At 38.8% G+C, this 22017-nt stretch overlaps 1 protein-coding gene across 1 annotated transcript in view; it reads left to right on the forward strand.

Annotated features, from left to right (window-relative positions):
• Positions 1–22017, forward strand: part of rngtt (RNA guanylyltransferase and 5'-phosphatase) — a 97956-nt gene that overhangs the window by 31393 nt on the left and 44546 nt on the right. The window contains exons 10-11 of the mRNA XM_084376700.1: positions 1104–1175; positions 10892–11056. Coding sequence (XP_084232826.1) covers positions 1104–1175; positions 10892–11056 — 237 coding nt within the window. The remainder of the gene's footprint in view (positions 1–1103; positions 1176–10891; positions 11057–22017) is intronic.

The following is a 22017-nucleotide window of genomic DNA, read 5'->3' on the forward strand; positions in this document are numbered from 1 at the left end:
GCACAGATAGAACAGCAGTGGCTTAACTATAAAGTCCACACGGGCCCAGCAGAGAGAAAATCCTGTCACAGACCTGAAAATGGTTCGTTAATCAGTTGTGCCAGGAATGTTGACAACTGTGTTGTAATATTAATGATAACCACGACAGCTGAGTGTCTGGATTTTAGATGGAGCCAGTTTCTGAGTTGCACCAACAAGGATTTATTTTTAAACAGGATTAAATCACTGTTAAACTTTAAAATATTACATTAACTTAATAAATGAAAAAATTCAATTATGTTGCACCAAAACTTTAAACCGCATTTTAAACTGTGATTCCTGTCACCCAGCCATATCTCCACCATGTTTGTTCATTTGGTCAACGCTGGTGCATTATGGATGTAGAAGGATTTTAGTTCCCAAAATACTGTTTTCGCCTTACACCATCTCACCTGCTCCCCTTTTACCTGTCTGTTACAGCGGTAGAGCCCAGTCGCCTGCATATTTAATGAGGGGAAAGGGCACAAATATAGTTTCGTAAATGTAGTGCTTCACCTTCAAATTCGTACCGAGTATCAGAGCTGCGACTCAACTTCTCCGCATACTACTTCACGGTGACGTCTGCACACTCATCTCTGCTGTCACTACTTCACATGGTTGTGTAACAGTTCTTTGAAAACTAATCATGTGTCTGCTGGCCGTCCTGCACCACCGCTGCACCTGACTCTCGACTTGAGAGTCTTGCATAATGGATGCGCAGTGCTATTTCTGCTTCATGTCCTTCTCCAACAGACCCTACCACACACACACACACACACACCACACACCACACCCACCTCCCCAATTCCCTGTTATCCTTCCCATTGCCGCAAGCGTCCCCCTTTCTGAACATGGATCCCCTTGAGAGCGCTCACCCCCTTGTGCCACACTTCTTCCCTTCCCACTTAACTACTTTCAAAGAGGAACCATTCTCTACACGCTATGATGTTAAGACTGCCCAGACTAAGGACTCTTCATTTATGTTTTTTGAACATCTTCACTCAATTGTATATTTTTATCTCAATAACTGTGTGGTTTTTTTCCTTTTCACTCTCTTGACCCACCCTTTGTCTTTATCTCTGCAGGAGATGATCATCGACAAGGTGAACGGTCAGCCAGTCCCCCGCTATTTGATATACGACATCATCAAATTCAACGTGAGTAGCCCAGCCTTTTGAGATTGTGTTGTCTCTCCTTTGACCCATCACTCCTGAAAACCGTCCAGATCAAGATGTCAGACAGAATAAACAAGCAGCACATTGAAAGCGTGCCATTTACTCTCTGCTCTATCAGCAGCTCCTTCTCCTCCCTACCAAAGGTTTGCTCCAGCAGAGGAAATTGTCATTTCTGTGGTCGCAGTCTATCAGCAGTGTGTAGCATTTATAATCAGAGCAAGGTGTGTGTGGGGGGGAGCATTGACGTGGAACAGGATTTGCTCATTTTGAAACCTGAAGAATCTGATTCCCGGTTGGGTTCCTCCGAGGCTACACTCTAGCAGGCAGCAGAGAGGGGAGAATATGCACAAGGATGATGCTGCTTGACAGTCTGCATGCTGGAGGAAAGAGCGTGGCTCTGCTTGACCCTGCACCCTGTCACGCACTGAGCTTTAATAAAGCCTGACCTTAACCACAACACTGGGGCTGAACTATCTGACCCATACTGAATATTTATTAGCTCAGTTTTTATTCTTTTACCACTGGAATTTACTTTGATGAGCTCCATTGACCTATTTTTTTTGATAACCACATAATTACAAAAAAAATGTAATTAAATATTCATCCAAACCTTTAACACTGACACAGTCATTGTGAACCTGATGATCAGTCCATTACTCAAATTGTAGTTTGTCAGCTAATTGCTCCAGTACCTCTGCACATATGAAATCAGTTTTCATGTATTTTTGACAGCATGTTCCTCCTGTTACATTATTTTGACTGGCCCTTTTTTCATGAGAACAGCCTGAGGACAACATTACAAGGCTGTTAATTGCCAACGCTCTTCCGAACTGTATATTAATTGCGATATGCGTGCCGCTAATGTCAAGCAGGCAGGCACAGAAACAAATGAGCATATAGTTTGCCCTCAGCGAGCCTTCACCGTCTTCCTAATAAAACTTTGATGAATACCTCAGGACAAAGGGGAGGGGTTACTTCGGCCATTATGTTTGTCTGTCGCCTCCTTTTCTCCATCGATCAGAGGATCAGCACAAGCAAGCGGCTCAATAAAGGCTCCATCGGTAATGGGCGGGGGGACGTCTTTGTAAGCTGGTGCAGAGGTTGGCAGCTCCACATGACTCCCCCCTGAGCCATCAGTAAAGCGCGGTCTTATCGATCTTAGCTGGCCATTATTAGACTTCTCCATTATCTGTGGTGGGCTGCACCTTGGCACCGAGGCTCCATCCGGAGACCGAGGATGGAAATGCAGCAGGAGGGAGAACACACCACCCGCCAGGCCCATGGCCTGACATGGCGCCTTACTTGTTTGGAAAGTCAGATGGAGGACATTACTGGGATTCTTCTGATTAGAAGTGATGAGAAGTGCGTGTTCGCTCGTCATGATGGGTAACTTAGCTGTGAGTAAGGGGTCAGAGTTGACTTCTGTGGATTTTGATGGAGATATGAGTTAGAGCAGTTTATATTCTTAGTCATCCCACAGAGCATTATTATTCTGAAGGCTTAATTCTCCAACTACGCAAGTGATTGACCCAGACTACCAACCTGAGTCATGGCATTAAGTTTTTATTTCTGATGTCGCTGCAAATTATAAAAAGCCTTTTTTTTGTCTTCCTGAAAAGTTTTTGCTGATTGTCAGTCACTGTCAGCTCCCCCACTGTGGGGGAACTGACAAGACAACAACAATTGCATATATGTCCTTAATTTTGAAGGTTGCTGTAGAAAGGCTATTATTTTGAGAGAAAAAACTTGATTGACCTCGTTATCTGACAGCATGCCAAAAATAATGCCTTCTTAGGGCAGAATTAGACAAGATAAATGGCTCAATCAGATTAACAGCTGAGCAGAAAGGAGTGCTTTCAACACACGCCGCAGAAACCTTATCTGTCAAGTTAGGACATTTTGGCTCCATTTACTTCTGTTTAAAAAGGTTTGTCTGTAGGTTCAGTCTGTAGCTCTGCTTCCCCCCAAGAATAGTCCCTGGGCTGCATCGCTCTTTCCAACCAACTGTATGTATACATATATATATATATATCTATATATATATATATCTATATATATATATATCTATATATATATATATATATATATATATAATATATATATATATATATCTATATATATATATATATATATATATATATATATATATAATATATATATATATATATATATATATATATATATATAAATATATATATATATCTATATATATATAATATATATATATATAGATATATATATATATATATAATATATATATATATCTATATATATATAATATATATATATATAGATATATATATATTATATATATATACACACTATATGGTAGAGAGATTATCTTTGAAATTTGTCCTCCTGCAATTTACATCTTCTGTACAGTATATGTATTACATATATAAACAGGCTTTAGTGGTATCTAGCTAGTATTGATAGCGACTGTCAGTAACATTGACAGTTGCTGAAATTTGCTCATAAATCACACTGCATCCACGCCAGTCTGCTGGGACTTTCATCTGCATTTTGCATGTGATTATGACATCTGTTTGCACCTTCATTTCCATGTTGAACATATGGTTGACCATGTGGACACTGATGGAGGAAATAAGGTGCTTATTACAGGGATAATTGTACTAAAATGTAGCAGGGGAGGCAGCAACACTATGCTCTGGATTTTCTATAGACTATGTATTCAGTCATCCATCAGGAACCATTACCACTAGATGCATATGCCTTTATTAAGTACAGTTCACAGAAATAATGCTCCCTTTTCATGTTGTTTTCTTGGATTAATTATAGACAGACATTTTTAAATCAAAGCAGTCATGTGCCTTAATATGTGTGGTAGAAAATGTTTTTTCTCTCTCCTTAAATTATCCTCCAACCACCTTAAACCCTGCTGAAACATACTGATCTGTCTGCTCTTTGCTACATGCAAGATGCATCATTTGATGTTTTTTTCTACCTCTGCATCTGACACGTAACCCAGCTCTGCATTAAAGTGACTCATAAAGGAGCAGGAATAGCAGGGTTTGGGAGCCCTTAAAGTAAAACTGCATAGACTACCGTCATAATTTGTGCCCTTCAACTTGCTGGTCTACTTGTGTACACACAAATTAAGTCTCTTCAAGCGACTTAAGACCCCCCCTCATGATCTCGGGAATATGGTGAAATAGATGGTGGTAAAAAAAATGGAGGCTCCCCTGTGGGTAAAGTCTGATTTGGATCTGCTTGTTAGTGGGGAGTCAGATCTAAAACTTGAGTATTTTCAGCTAAAACCTGCATTCTGTCTCTGAAAACAGCAGCTTTCCTCTAAAGCTACAGGATGTTGTCACAACATATATTTAGCGTCGCTCCAGACTGCTTGACACCAAAAGAAACAGAGGAATTCATAGTTTTGAGTGACATGTTCCTTGAAAAATTATAATATAACACCAGCAGACAGCTGACAACTGGAGCATCACCTTCTGGGAATAAATTATACCTTTTTCAATCTGCTTCAGTACTGCCTCAAAATACTGCTTGTGCATTAGGCTCCGTGCAAACAGATAACAGGACACACTGTGGTTATAAACAGTCTAAAAGCCATCTTTTTGTTAGAAACATCCCAATGGAAGCAGCGCATTAAGCTTCTGTCAACTGGTCCCAGCGCTGATTTTGTCACCTGCGTGTAATGTAATTTATTCCAAATGATCCCAGACAGTCAAACTGCTTTTAACTGTATTCCCAGCACTGTCACTTTTATGTAAGATACTTATGTTTCTGCTGTGTTCTTGAGTTTATCCCTCAGCCCTTCCAGCCTCACGCTGAGGAAAGCTTTATTTTTGATTCTGCAGCTCTCAGGTGTTTAACATTTAATGCGTGTATGTATATATATATATATATATATATATATATATAGAGAGAGAGAGAGAGAGAGAGAGAGAGAGAGAGAGAGAGATTTTTAGAAATTCATCTCACCCATAAAGGTGGTTATGTAATGCACTGAACTATACCCTTTATGGACTTGATACAGCCTGTGACTTTGTCCGTTTGGAATGAATGCATCTGTACATTTATGTGCCATAATGTAATGTTTAATTTGGTAATATTTTAAGAGTTTTCAGAATAAGAAATAATATAGATGGACTGCACAATATGGTTAAAAAAAAATCATGTAGTGATTATTTTGATAGATATTGCTATATGATTCATATCATAAATCATAGTTTTATTTTCACTGAAAAAAAACTATAAACATTTGTTGGGGTATATATTTTTTATTTACCTTTACCAGCCCTACTGTCTCTACACTGTGTGTTGAGGAAAACCAATGTCACGCATTTGTTAGGGACCACAGATCTAAATCCGCAAGCGACTAATGTTGGATTATTGTTGTGAATCACTTGATTGAAGAATATTTTTCTCTCATATTTAGATTGCAATCACTGAAAACTATGAAACCAATAAATATTTACACACCAGTTGGTGGAACCATTGACTTTTTGCCATTTTTCCTTAAAAAGTGGGTTTGCAAAGAAGGATTATTTTCAACTATGGATGAGTTACTGCACCGGCCTCAGAATTGGCCTGGTTTGAACCTGAAGTGTGCAGGATCGACTGGAAGTTGTTAATCTGAGCCTGAAGCCAATATGGGTTGACCAGAAGTTGCTATTTTTGAAAACTTTACAGAGCAGCCTCAGAATTGAGCTTCCGATCAGTTTTCTTGATTACAAGAGCAAGAGAACTATTTCTAGAACAAGATTTTTACGAACTGGAATGAATAAACCAGCTATCCAACGAGGGTTTTGCTTCATTGAGATTACTGACATTAACACATTGTACTCTGCAACCAACTAAACAACACCTGCCTCACCCTCCCCCCAACAGTGGCCACTAAAAATGCAAGTAAAAACGCTAGTATTTGGTTTGTTCCTTATGGGCAACTGTAAAAACATGACATATCTGTGGAAAAGGACCAATATAATGAAAACACAACAACATTATACACTGTTGAAATCATAACTGTGAATATCAAAGTCCATTTCTGCCAATAGATCCTCCTAAATCCTACACAGTCGACCTAACCCTAAACGATTATTTGATCATCAAAATAGTTACGGATAAAGATTTATATAAGTGGACTGACATGATAATTTGAACTTTACAGTCCATCTGTAGTATTTGAAAGCAATATATGCAGAGATATCCTGAGGCAATCTGCACATCAGTATCAAAGCAGGATCAAGGAATTTCTTTATAGATTGGTAGCTGTTGTATCAAGTCTGATCCATTGCTGTTGCTTGCCAAAAATCATGCACTGAGCTTTGTTGAAATGCTGGCTCTGGGCTTGTCAGAACCCCCAGTGATAACAGTAAGTCAAAGTGGAGCAGCACAAACATATAAAGCGGCAGCCACAAGTTAGATTTTATGGGAATGACAGGGTTATTCCACTGATATAATTGATCTTTATTCCCGGTAAAATTGGATCAACAAGATTCTTATCTGCTGTGCTTTTCCTGTCGATCAGGCGTGGACGGCACATGCCTTGAATCATCCACACTTACATCTTGTTCTTTCCCGATGACACAGCTGACAGATGGTGCAGAATGTGTGGGACATGATACCAGCTGTTGCTCCAGGAGACTGTTGTGCGTGTGTTTTTTGTAGTCACCCTAAAAGAAAAACAAGGCCTCAATAATAGTTTCTCAAACTTATGTTTGCCATTTGACGTTATTTGAAGTTCCCAAATTGTCCTTATAAAATTGTGACGGCTGCATTAAGCAAGTAAGACAGACTCTGAAACAAAGTCACAGGCATACTGCCCGGATGTCAAGTTGTTGTAGCTAATGTGTTGGCAAACAATTGCTTATTCATGCATTCCGCAGACACAGGGCAACATGGGCATCCCAATGGAGTTGTATCAGGCCACCTGACAGCGAGACAGTCCAGTGTCTCATCTTCCTTTTACCCATTTTGGACTAGCAACTGTTCATGGTGATTTAATAATTAATTTTATGGGGAATGCAACTGATTATTTTGATTAATCTGCTGATTGTTTCCTTTAATAATTAAAGCAGTTGTTTGGTCTAGAAAATGTCGGAAAATAGTGAAAACTGCCCATCGTTAGTTTTCATAGCCGGTTGTTTTGTCCAACCAAAAACCAACCAAAACCAATTTTACACAAATATCTAATATGATGAAGATATGACATTTTATATCCAAAAGGTCAGAGGTTCAATGCACTGTGATATCATAATATTCTTCTTAAAATGTTTCCCATTACTCAATGCCATAGTTCAGGAACAGCAACTTGACTGGTGCGCGGAGGCGTACAACAGAAGATACTGGAACCAGAGAATATTTTGCTTATCTGCTTGAAAAAAGATCTTAATGGTTAATTGATTATGGAAATACTTTGAGATCTATTTTCTTACCATATCAGCTCTTTTAAGTGCGTTTTATAACTAGAGTGAATCGTCTTATTTTACAATCTCGAGTTTTGTACCATTCTTTACCGCTCAGATTTAATCCGTTGACGTAAGCAGTTTATTTCAAAACTGAGTAAAATTAATAAGTAAAATCTCATCCTTCACACCATTTTAAGAACAGCAGCGGCTGTTGCATTATATGCATTATATAGGAAAAGTGATTGGTTGAAGATATTTGTGCTGTCATTTATAAGGTATCGCAGTGAGAGGGCAGTGCTCTTCTTTCTTGTTGTGATACATATCTATTTCATGTATGACACACAGTACAGTCTAGCAATCTACTATCCATTTCGAAAAAAAAATCAATCTTTTTCTTCCCCCCATGGCCCAATAATGTAATGTATGTAAAACTCATGAGGGATGTGGCCTTTACCAAACAGTAACAGAGCAGAATACAAATGCCCTCAAGTCACACCTTCCTGCTCAGTGTGTCTCAAAATATAGATCAGGGAATATTGATCCATAAACCACTTGTGTAGCAACAACAAAGGTGTTAATAGATCGCTATATCATTTTTATTTTTATTTCACATGAACATGTTTTTTAAAGGGTAAAAACAACACACAATGTTGGAAATTGCAAGAGAAGCCAAAGGTTGGCTGAAGGTTTGTCTGGTGCCGCCTCCAGTGTTGGACACACAGCTTGAAGTAAGAGCAACAGTAGAATTTATAGCTCCTCAAATATGAGTATAAGATGCCTCTCCCAGTCTTCTCAATAACTTGGATGCATTTTCGTTATCTTCACTTAATAGTTTAAAGACAAAACAATGAATTGAGAAAATAATTGACAGATGGTTTGATAATGTTTATAATAGCATTACATGTAAAAGTATCAATTACAAAAAATTACATTCAAACATTAAAACATGCAGGGAAAAATTAAATCTAAAATGATGAAATTGTTGCTAATCATTGCCTGAACGAAGCAAACAGCATGCAAAATATATATGCTTCATTAAGTCAAGATCATTTACATCAATAAGGAAAACGAAGGGCCCTAAAATTGATCCCTGAGGACCTCCTTAAGGAAAGCCTCCTATGGCCTGAGGAAACGATTTTCCATAAATCCAATTAAGTTCATCTTGGAAAACCACGAAAGGCTAGAGATGGGTGTGGAGATTAGAGTTGTTCACAGGCGGCGATAGCGGCTAAGATTTGCTGATTTAAACTGATCAGGAAAATATCCAGATTATGAGCGCGACTGGAAATAAGAAGAGTTATTTGAGATGTATGGAAGACTCACCATGCCCAGGTGACGTGGATAATGTTTGCCTCTCATCCTTTGGCATAAACAACGAAGACAACTTGTTTGCCAACTTTCTTTTTCGTACTCTGATAACTTGTGAGAAATATGAAATGTCAAATCGTTGTCATGCTTTCGGTCCATGTCCATCTGGCAGCTTTTCAATTCTCACTTCTCACTTTCCTTTATTTCGTGCAGATAAAAGTGAGTCATTATTTTTAATCACTTTTGTCAACTGAGCAACAGAGAGTCGGTTGTCAATGAAGCACAAGGATGGTTTCTTCACGATTCTTCTGACTCCTCCATTAAACACTTTAAAGTCCTCATATTGTCATGTTTGTTAAATTTGTCACTTGGCTGTTGTAATTTTCCACCCAGGCTTCTCTATTAATAAATAATAAGGTCATGAACTGGAGTGTTGTATTTTTTCCACCACAGTCACTGTGGTCCGCCAGATGGGTTTGGTTGCACCTTTGCTCTGCCTTAGTGGCCCTGTCTGTTTGAGAGGCAGTCATAGATCAGGTTGCTGTGCTTATCTGCTCAGAACGACCGTGTGTGGCTGGCCAGTGATGAGAGAAAGCTGTTGTCATAGTGACAAAAGAAACTGATTCCACTGTACTGTGTGCTATGTTCTTCTGGTGCTGATGTCCCCCATGAGCTCAGCTAATGTCAAGGTCTTGTTGTCCAGGACTTACTGTACACACCTGCATACTGCTCACCTATGGTGTAGCAATAAATAAGAGCTGTATGAAGAGACTTATAGTATGTTTTGTGTGCCACGGTTTTAGTGTTCCTGTGAGAGCTTCAACAAGCACTCATTCTCATTATGGATTCATGTGCTGTTTATTTGATCAACTAATTGATTGAATTGTACATAAGATGTCCCAAAAAGCTAAATTCCCTTAATTTCCCAAAGCCTATCTTGATATAGTTACATATGAAACCATATCACATCAGAGCCCAAAGATATTCAGTTTGATATGATAGACGACGAAGAAAGCCAGCAATAGTTGCCAATTTTTAAATTTTCTGTTGATCTATAAGTAGGGCTGGGCAATATATTGATATTATATCACTGGCGTGATATGAGACTGTCTTCTTAGATTGTGGATATCATTATATTGTGATATAGCGTACGTGTTGTCTTTTCTGGATTTTTAAGGCTCTCTTACAAACAGCTCTACTTGTTCTAAAACTTGCCATTACCCACTTAGTCATGATATCCACATTACTGATTAGTTATGAAAATCTCATTGTGTTAATATTTTGTGAAAGTCATCTCTACAACACTGGCGCAATATTATTATCATGGTTATTTGGTGCAAAATATTGTAATTTTTGATTTTGTTGCCCAGATTAGCTTTATTAGCAAGTGATTTTGAAATATTGAAATATTTACTGTGTATCTTGATGTAGTCTCAAAACATTAAAATATTATTCTAAAGCAACACAAGTTAGAAATGGGTACTTTGTAAGATTTGGCACCCCCACTATCTCAACAAATCCTAGGTTTCTGAGACAAAATGAAGTGATGTAAGGTCAGATGAGCTAACATCATTTAGCAGTTACTTTAACAACAGGTAATCTGTCCATCAGAACACTCTGTAAATCACAGAGAGTTGAGCCAGAGCAGCCTCAGATCAGAGATAAAACCAGAAAACAAGAGATTGTGGCCAGGGGACTGACAGAGGCCATTTATACTATTACAAGTCAGTGTACGCGTCTCATTAATCTTGGAATATCTGTAAATAATTCTTTCATATGGGATTCATTTCGGCATGTATGTTAGATGTATGCTATTATTGTATGTTAGTATATCACATAAAGACTATTCTATTTTGTTTTTATTGTATTTATATAAGATAATAGTTATTTTATCTGTACAGCCAATTGTGCTAATAATTTTCATCCATGCATGTATAAATGAGGTTATTCCCAGAGTACATTACGAGATGACGGAATTGATTTTTTTTGTGTGTTTTTCAGGGACAGCCTGTTGGCCAGTGTGATTTCAATATCCGGCTGTTATGCATCGAAAAGGAGATAATTTCTCCTCGGATGGAAAAGATGAAGACTGGACAGATTGACAAAACCAAGGAGCCCTTCAGTGTCAGAAATAAACCCTTCTTTGACATTCATGCATCACGCAAGGTAAGGCGATCAAAGGCATCCTTTTCACTTTCCGACCCATTTTTCTCCCAATTTCTTTTGCAGATGAGTGCCACTTACAGTCCATTCTTGATGTGCACACAAAGATATACAAATTGAAATGGCCCCAAATTCTGAGTCTACAAGAGAAATGTGTCCCAGTTACCTTTCCAGAAAGTTGTTTCCAGGGCGAAATTTCTTTGGAGGGTCTTTGAAGGCAAATTGCCCCTGGCTGGAGAGTAAGAGAAATCAAAAGATCTATGCACCGCCGTGTAACAGAAGGAACAATCTCTCTCAGAGTAAGGAAACAGGCCCCCTCTGGGAGTCAGGCCAGTGGGACTGAATTGGCAGGCACGTGCCTGGTGACTGGGCTGGTACTCATTGGGACTGATTAGTCTTAGCCATGTGCTCGCTGCCATGTGCTACTGTGGTTGCAGAAAAAGGCAGGGGCTTAGACATGCTGGACTTTGCCTGTGAAAACTATCTCTTGGGGTTTCACGTTATGACGTGGTCCTTAAAGCTGCTATTTGTTAAACCTCTGATTCAGTAAGGGGAATAAGGAGCACATATTGTTGCGGAGGAGTGGACCAGTTCTGTACTCTTGAGAGGATACTGGAGGGGCCGTTAGATGTTTTCCATACATTTGCTAAGTATTCTCTTTGGTAAAGTTAGGGAATGCCTTCTGGGGATGTAGATAATACTTTTTGGGCTGTTGTCATCTGGTTCTGCTGTGTCCAAAATATAGACCAAAAAATTGACTATGGACAATGGCAGGAACCTCTCCAGAAACCCAGAAACCCCTTGAGGAACTAAAGAACTTTACTTGTGTTTTGACTGGATAGATTGTGGCCTTATTGTCAATCCTGGGCCATCGTCTTTGCCCCCCAAAATTCACTGCTTTGTGGATAATTCATCTGGTAGCCCTGAAACAATCTTGGTGTAGTTTGCTGTACAGGCTATCATTGAGCCTTCTGCAACTGGCGCCTCCATGTGTATTCAGCTTCAGTTGACCATGATTGCGTCCTCCTATGTCTTCGTCTCATCATGTATGAATACACGATGAGGTACTGTATAAGTAGGATCATGTAGAAAGATGCCATGAAGTAAAGGAAAAGGACATGACTTTATTGATTTTGTCGGATGTTTCCTGGCACCTGGCACCTGGTATCCCTGGAATTTTGCTAAATAATACCAAGAATAAAATGCATGATGTTAATTGAGTCTCTTTTTCTGGACTATTTGTTTTCAGATTATTGTATTTTGTCCATTTTCCTTGTAGTTGTTATATAGTAAATAAATAATCATGCCTCAGGTTCTAGTACTATGCTGTTCACAGGCTGAGGACAGCAAAGCTTTCATTCTCTGAATTGCTGTTAAGCCTCCCTCAAAGGCCTGCACTTGTGCCCAATATCAAATCTGTAGGAGGTCAAAGCGCAATTAATTTGATGCTTTGCTCAGGCCAAGATCAGTCGGAAATCTTGGCACAGCTCATTCTCAGATGATCAAAGTATACGGAGGAGTTGAAGTTGTAGACATTTCTTGTGTTGTGGTCGCATGTCTTCCCCTGCCAACGCTGATATCTTGGTGTTTTTGTCCTTTTTAAGAATCTCAGTATGAATAGTTGGGTTACCTCTGGTCTAACCCTGTGCTGTGTACTCCACTAAGAACCTTTATGAAAGACCCCCCCACCCACCCTTTGGGGGCATGTTGATGAAGATACTCTAGAAATGAAGTCACTCTAACTATGTCTGGTTTCTGACTGCTCTATTGTGCTGTGCAGGGGCCATCTGCTCCACATACAGTCATATCTCTGTTGTATGCGACATTAAAAGAGGGAAACTGGAATCTGGCTCATTAATTCATAGCTGCACAACCCTCCACTTCATGGCATATCGACCAGAAATTCCTTTTAGGGATATTTCAGACCCAAGCTGGATTTGTATGATGGCTTTTGTCTGTTGCTAGGCTGCTGTTTTTCATCTCAGGCACTTACACATTCATGCCGCCATTTCCCACCAACTGGGAACATTTATTCTCTGTGCTTCCTCCACTTGTTCAATTATGTTACAAAGCCCCCTTTTTGTATAACCCAAATTGTACATTGGGACAACTAGATTATATATTTTGGGAAATTCCCTTTTGTGTAGGTTGAATGGACTCGGCTGACAAAATATATCTTGAGTAGAAAATAATTCAGAATTTAATGCCCCTCCATTACACAGTAGGTGGTGCCTGTTCAACAGCTGATGCATGTTCATGTGCAGTTCTGTACAATATTACATGCTTTAACATAAAGAGGTTCTTTGTTTTCATTGGTGGATTTGTTGTCCTGCATCTATTGTGAACCAGGCCCCTTCACAGTACTTGCAGAAAAGTATGAAAGATGTAAAGGTTAAACAACAAGGGGTCTGCGGTCCGAAGGGGGTCCTCAGAGTTACTTCATGTCATTTGAATATGTCTGAAATTACACATTAACATGAATAGATTTCATTATTAGCGAAAGTTAATTTGTAAAAAAAACAAAAAATAACCCCAGGATTATACCTATGTGATTCGACAAGCAAGCTATTATTTTGTGTGACCCCTCTCACCCCGTGGGTTACCGTTTACATCCACTTCTAAAATTAATTTGCATTATCAAGCAGTGCTAATTCATTCATGGTCAGCTTTAATAAATCCTGTCTAAATAATCATTAATATCTTTGAGGGGATCTGTTGATCATCTTTGATTGACAGTGGTTGCGTCATGGTGTCCCTCACACACAGTAAATTCCACTCATCCCCTGAGTGGGATCATGTTGAATTCATACTGTCTTAATATCAACATGGATCAACCAAATGTTGTTTATTTCACAGATTAGTGTTTACTCGCATTTTCCCAACAAATCACTCAATGTTACTGTGCGATGCTGGCGTGAGGCATCATTATTCTGCGGGAATGATCCTGACCCCGTGTTCAGCATTGCTTGCTTCAAGTGTTGACATTTACCCGATGTTGTTGGACTGATATAATCAGGTACGCGTTAAGTTCAAACAGTCTCTTGAGGGCTAGCTGGCTGGAGGGACAAATAATTGAAAATGCACACATTAAAAAGAAATAGATGGATAGCGAGAGATATAGAGAGAGAGATAGATAGAGAGATAGAGATAGATAGACAGAGATGTAGAGATAGAGAGATATATATAGAGATGTAGAGATAGAGATATATATAAAGAGATATAGAGATAGAGAGATATATATATAGAGATGTAGAGATAGAGATATATATAAAGAGATATAGAGATAGCGATATATATAGATAGAGATGTAGAAATATGGAGATAGAGATATAGAGAGATTTAGATATAGATAGATAACGTTAGATTGAGAGAGAGAGAGAGAAAGAGAGATGTAGAGATAGAGATATAGAGAGATTTAGATATAGATAGAGATAGAAATATAGAGAGATTTCGATATAGATAGATAACGAGAGATAGATAGAGATGTAGAGATATAGAGATGAAGAGATATAGAGATAGAGATGTAGAGATAGATAGAGATATATAGAGATAGATATGTAGACATACATATATATAGAGAGGGAGATTTAGATATAGATAGATAACAATGTGCACTGTATTTCACTTAATTTTTGTGTATGGATTGTTTTAATTTAGGTACATAAAATCTTCCATAGGAACTATTCAAAGTATCCATTCTATCAGGATCCATTCAGCCTGATGCCTTGGTTCATCAGCCCATTCTCAGCTCTATATATCACAGTAATAATTGTGTGGCTGTACGAACTATTCACTCTATTCAATGTTCATCAAATCCTTTTCACCATTTTCTTCATGGCATATTAAAAAATTGTCTAGGATTTGAATTATAACATGTAGAAATAATAGAAAGATTTGATTGATTTCTGAAGACACTACCGCCCGTACAGTGTACTGTAGCTCTTCATCCCTAATTCTAATGCTGCACACGTTTCCCTCTTTGTTATGAACAAGGCTTTACCCAGGTAAAACTGACTGTCAAATAAGCTTCTGTATCAACTTACCAATGCCAACAAGGGAATTAGTTTGTTTTCTCAATGTAGTGCACTTGTCAAATACTTTTAATATGATTTGGGGCTTGCTGACACTGCACATTAAATATACACCGCGTTAACGGCTGGCATCCACAGGACATAGACTGTAGATGAAAATCCTGTCCTCTGATAATCGACTTTTTTAAATTAAACAAACATTGTGTTTGGCAGAGATCTGCGTATTTCTTTCAAGGAATTCAAAATCAAGTCAAGACTGGGATTTCTTGCAATTTTCTTGTTCGCTGAAGGCAACGAAGTTGGCAATTTCCGTTGGAAATCTGTTTATGAGGTAGAAATTCATATTCCTCCTGGGATTATAGAAATGAGTGTTACAGTTTGGGGAGATGATACTTGCAATTTCCATAGAGAGTGAGCTTAACAAGCCCACAAACTCATCCAACTCCAACTTGTTTTTAATGTGTTTGATGATTTCAGTCCAGGATATGCAAAGCTCATCTATTTGTAGCGTAGGCTAGGTGAGTGACCTCGAGGATGAATGCCAAAAGTTATACAGTAACCCCACAGGGCTGAAACAGTTCTGGATGTAATGCGTTTTATTGTCAATTAAATTATCAATTTATAATAGCAATAATAATTTTATTGTCAATTAAACTTAAGTTAATAGTAACTTCACTGTAAACACACCATGAAAGGCTTTATACCATTTATTAATCAATTGTTTATTGTAAAGTTGCAACTGATGTTTATAATACTTTGTAATGGTTAATAAATGGTTCCCTACTGTCTGCCCTATCTGTTTTTAAATGGAGTTTGCCTTTGGTAGTGATCAGTTAATATGATAACATGATTTTCGTGAGAAAGCAGGAGGAGGAAAATAGATAAAACGATACCAAAAGCAACATCTTTCACCATTTTCTGACATTCTATAGACCAAATGATTAAATTAGACACAATAATCTCATTTTCAGGTTCATATTTTTATTGTAGGTTACGTCTAGAATATGTTTACATGCTTCAATCCTCAAAGAACACATCAGTTTTCTCGCACTGTCCGGTGCTGCAGCTTTGTATTCCCTCTCTGTCTGAAACGCCTTTTATTTAGATTCCACATGTTTTTCTTCTTGATAAAGCTCATGATGATCTATCCACACAGTACGGTTGAACTAAATGTGTCGTTCTCCAAAACAGGCGACATTTAATTGGAGTAATTATCTTCTCAGTTGTTATAAATGAAACACTAAACAATAAAACATTTGGTGAGGTACACCCTCTTGGAATAAGCCTGACATTTTGCAAAACACCCAGTAATGAAATGTGACTCATGGTGTGTCCAGATTTAATAAAGTCACAATTAGATGTTGTTAAAATCACAAAAGGAAATTAGATAGTGTTAATTCGTCTTTGCCCTTTGCAGAATATATAATCTCTCTCGGCCATTTATCATATCTCTAAAGAAATTAGACCTAAACTGAATAGTTTCCCCTAATGAGACTCGTCTCTCCAATTGACCCGAGCCCATCACCCAGCTCCTCCCAGGAGTCCAGACACTGGTGAAGAGAGGAGAGAAAGACTTGAGGTGGAAGAATGACTTTCTTACCTGAGATTAGATGTTATGTTGAATGTCTTTTTTCTTTAGATTGACTTTAGATAGAGAGCTGAAAGGTAGTTATCAAGATATTTTGTAAGACTGAGGTCTCTTCACGGAGCTCTAACCTATTCACAGCAGATAAGATTAAGGTTTAGCGTATGTACTGAATACAAAATAGGCAAAAGAACTGACTTCCTTGAAAAGTAAATGGTGAAGTGAGATAGTTTTAGAATTTTCCATCACTGATGTGATAAGTTGCCTATTTAGTATGATGGGCTGTGGTTTATGTTGCACAGAGAACTGCTTTGCTGCTGCAGTTTCCTCACAAGAATATTACCTTTCTTTCTTCTTCTTTTTTTTTCTTTTGTTGTCGTTATTTATTCTCCATTTTGTATGAAGGAAACAAATAAAATCCTCTTTATTAAAGAATAACTGAACTGTTCTAAAGTCATTCAGCAATTCATTACACTTTCTGTGAATAAGCAAAAATTCTGTCCTACAAATTTATAAAACAGCCTTTAATATAATATAACCTTTGTTCCGATGAAAAAGACTGGATAAGAAATGAATGCGGAGCCGCAAAGTCGCTGATCTTTCTCCGACACACTGTACTATTCCCATGCGGCCGACATTTTCTTAAACTTTTATTTGAAAACAAACCACACGTGCACACGGCTCATTGCCAGAGTCATGTAGAAAGTAATGAATGGCTTTGGTCTGCAGGAGGGCCGGTTGGACAGCACACAATTGATGAGACACAATAGATAAACATTGGTAGGACTACAATTGGTAAATGCCTTCTTATTTGCCAATAGGCCAGTGCCTGATCAACAAGGCCAATATTGGCTGATACTGATGTTCAGCCAATATATATTGTTGTTGTGCAGTTTGTTGTGACCTGTCTGACTTGTCTCCTTTTATTCGTCACTGCATGGGCGACCAAATTAGTTTCCCTTCTGTCAGTTAATGTAATTGAGCCGTCTTGTAGTTTCTTTGATTATCTTTTCCGAACTATACAGACTCTTCTTGATTTCAATTTTCTCTTTGTGTGTTTCCTGATCGCCATATCTGACTCCAAGCCAGGCTTGGTGTTAGGATGATGCTCATTAACAGGCTTATATTTGATATTAGTGGTGTGTTAATTGTGCCTGTTGTGTACACATGATTAACGGTCCAGTGGGTGGAGAATTATTGCAGATCATAACCAACTTTATTACATCCTCTCATGCCTCATCTGCTGTGTGTACTGAATTTTTTTAATTCATGCCAACAACAAACTGGTGGGTTTTTTTTTTTTTTTAATTAAACCAGCACCACTTATCTACAAAACCAGGTAGCTCTTATCATGTTAACCTTTCTAGATAAGGTGTAACTGGCTGCACCTTGAAAGGTCACCACAAATGGAATCCAGGTTCAAATATTTAACATTTTGAGGACAGAGACGAGGTGAAATCTCAGAACGTGTGCTGCATCTCAGACTGTAGGAAGCCTCTCTATCATCACTCTTATCAGAGGAAAACATTGGTTTGTGCAGAAGACCGAAGTGTTTATCCCAATGACACGACCAAGACAATACAAGACTCTTTATCCACTCCTGAGTCACCTTCCTCTTGAGACACCATCAACAGCCCTCGTCTCTATGTAAATGACCTCCTCTTGTTGTTAGACCCGGATCCATGAGTCAGAGTCTTGCTCTTCCTGTCCGAGCAGATAAAAGAGTAACTGCTCCCTAACAGCATGTCTCATTAGTTGAGTGCTGTCAGTCTGCAGGTTCCATGTTGCTCACTGACCTCACACCTCCGTCAGCTGTCGAGTCTCCAGCTGTTGGAGATGGAAGAGCTCAAATATAAATTCAGATGTAACAGGTGCTTAAAATTTGTCATCTGTGTTTCCGCTTGCCAGTGAAGTAAAATCTGGCATAATGACCTGTAAACCTACAGTTTTTATTCTGATTAATACCAGAAACATTTTAGGATTCCTTAGGTGAGCTGGAAAGACAGCCGGTTGATATCTCACAGCTCAACTGTGTGTCCTCATGAAATGTTTATGAGATACACTGCAATAAAGCATTCATCAGCCTGCACCTCTGGCCTTGGTAAAACAGCCATCCTCCGTGGTTGGGTTCAAAAACAAGCTGCACTTTATCACCTGCATCCTCTCTTTCTGCTGCTGCTGCTGCTGAGCTGCTGCACCCACTCGCAGAGGGGAGCATGTTGACTGTTGTATAAAGGCTTATGCCGCTTGGAAGAACACACGACATGGACTCGATGACTAATGTTTGTTTACCTCAGTTGCTTTGAAAGTTTTTAGTTTTCCTTCAAAGCCTCCAAGACATTATGCAACATCGAATGATGCACGGCACATCTATACTGTAAAGGTCTGATTCACTAGAGAGAGGGAGATAGAGAGAGAGAAGTGGATATAGTGTAACGGCTCGATTTATTTGTTCTGCTTGCCAGCTCTCGTCGTGCCTTCCAGGCTCAGAGTTGATCTACTCGAGGAGAGGAACATGCATCCTCTGGGTCAAGTCAGCAGGTGTCTTTCTTCAGATGTTTTTATGACTTTTGTGTTTATTCTGTGTTTCACCACCTACTCTGCCTTTAGTCTGTTGTCTGCCTGTCCTTTTTTTGTTTGACCCATGGCGATGTTGTGACATTATTGCCCTCCATTCCTCTCAAACAATAAGTCCTTCGGAGATATCCAGCACAGCTGCTGCCATCATTTATAATATTTCTTTTATTTTTATCATTTCTTGTTTCCCTCTCTTTGTGCAAGGACGTGATACTGTAGTTCAATTTCAACAAAGAGGATACAAGTGTTTACGACATATCTGTGGCAGTGGAATCTGACCTTAAAGCTGTAGATGTTACACGATTTGGACCAACCTCTTTTTGGTGTTGAGTACATTCACATACCAGGAAGTGTCCATGTGAATTTGGAGCTGCATGAATTAAACATTAGTTACAGTAGCAGTATTTCTGCACCAGTTGGTACAAACAGGTGGATGTTGTCAGTATACAGAACCCACTCACTCCACTCACTCCACTCCTCCACCCAGGCAAACATACTGTAGAATTTCTTTATCAAAAATGAATTTTCGAATGACTCAAATGAACTGAAATCTGTTTTGATGGAATAATATATTGATTAATTAAGTATATATGTATGGATTATAAATGCCTAACAAGCCAGTGTTCTTGCATCTCAGTTGTATGGATTTGCTTCTTTTCTCAGTCTTATGTGATAAAACTGAACTCTTTTTTAGTATTTTGTGCCTCAAGCAAATGATTAATTAGTCAGTTGCAGTCCTCCGCTCGTGCAGCCTTTTTAATATATGTGTTTGTTACAATTTCTTGACACGTTATATCATTCAGAAAAATACATTTAATACATATTTAACCACATCTAAATCTCGATCAGTTGGCCTACACCTTCAAAACCAAAGTCAAACAGTCTTTTCTGTCTGACATCCAGCTAACCCCAGCTCTCTCCATCTCAGCACAAAGAGTCTCTTCTCCTGCTGTAGCCTGGACATCATAGATACAGCAGCATGCTGTTGCAGCCGAGTGAAGGGCTGCCTCCCGGTTGATGCCTCTTCACACTGACTCTATGTCTGTCTGCTGTCTGTATCAATGTGTCTGAGTGTGTGGGCTGTGCTCGGCACTGCTGTGCGTTTGTGGTTGTCGGTTTATCTTTCCTCTCCGGGAGTTGATGTGTCTAACTGGCAGTACTGTAGCTTCAGCACAAACTTGCTCGGGCCAAATTCCCATCTCTGCAACATTACTTAATCCTGTAAGGTTTATTTGTTGTGCATTGCTTATATTAGTGTCCATTTTACTATTCTGTCCCACCAACCTTTGTAGCCTCAACTGTCCCAATGGGGACTGGTGCAGTTGTTTTTGCTTTATCTACATAGGATGCATTTCATATACATTTAATGAATGGAGCTGAAGAGTCTTTTTATGCTGTGTTTATCTTTTACTGCCGATCTGCTTAAACACATGATTTAAAACCAATTACCTAATGTATATGAATCAAATACTATTGATGCAGTCATTGTCTCTGTATCCTCAAACACAATCTTATTTTCCGTTAGCTCAAATGTTTTGTCAATTAATCGATTCTCAGAACATTAACAACATTAGCAACTGTTTTGAAAATTGATTAATCACTGCAGTCTTAACGCAAATGTGTCTACTAAGTGTATCTCCGGCCTTAAAAGGTAAAGCATATATCTGCACAGAGCCTATGCCAACATCCTCTCATGACGAACTTTGTGTATTGCAGACACAGAGTATCATTTCAGCTTCACCCTTTGACCACCAATGGTCTAACCCAAAGACTGGTGTTTTAAAGTGTATTTTGTCCTCAAGTACTTGCTAACTTATAGTACTTACAAACTTTAATCACTGACAATAGTTTTTATTTCTTGATGGCTATTCGTGATGATGTTCTCAAATACTGAAAACCCATCGTAGCGCTCATCTAGAGAGCCCAACCTTCGTAGATACCAACAGAAAGGTCACACACAATTCGCATGAGTTCCTACCTGCTGCTTAAGGGTCTCATATTGATGGTGCTCTATAAGCTAGTTATAGCTTGTTTTGTTCTGTGATTGATTTTTGTATAGGAATATCCGTACGTTAATAGAATAGTAAAATCTAGGTAGACTCTGTGCTAAGATGCCTGTGTGTGACAGGGAGATAAGGAAATGAATAATTGAAATTGAATTAGAAATGGCTCAATTAAAAGAAGACGTGAGCGCCAGTGTCCCTTGGCCTCAGCTCATATTATGAATTCCAGTGCAATGATTTCTTGATTCTTCGGGTCTTTACCATCTTGGATTGACTTGCTAATTTCACAGTAGGGAGTTCTAGTTAATTCTAGCTACTCATCAAGACACCTGTCCAGTTCACCACAGGCTCTGTTCATTCCACATTTCAATTTCATGCTGTGCCCTGATATTCCTCATCATCCTAGTCTGTTCTCATTGCATGCCTTCCCTTATTACTTTAATCCTCAAAGTTTTAATGTCTCGGTTCATCTTTTCCCCGTCATCACTATTGAATGTGTAAAATTCAATCTTGATCACGTTTTTTTAATGAAACGAGCAGTATCCATCAAAAGATGAGACATTCAGAGACATTTAACTTCTCCAGACTGCATAACCTAGTTTGACTCCAGGCCAGTGGTTTAGCCTGCACACTCTAATGTGGGCTTTTCGTTTAATAGGGATCTGCACACTGGCTTCAGACGACCATTCACATTAGGCTTGAAAGGAGCCTCCAGCAACAGCCCTGTGGTATGACTGGAATATCAATCCATCCTCTTCGCCTTTGATT

This window comes from Pagrus pagrus, assembly GCF_965226575.1.
Source record: "Pagrus pagrus genome assembly, chromosome: 16".
In the NCBI taxonomy this organism is placed as follows: Eukaryota; Metazoa; Chordata; class Actinopteri; order Spariformes; family Sparidae; genus Pagrus; species Pagrus pagrus.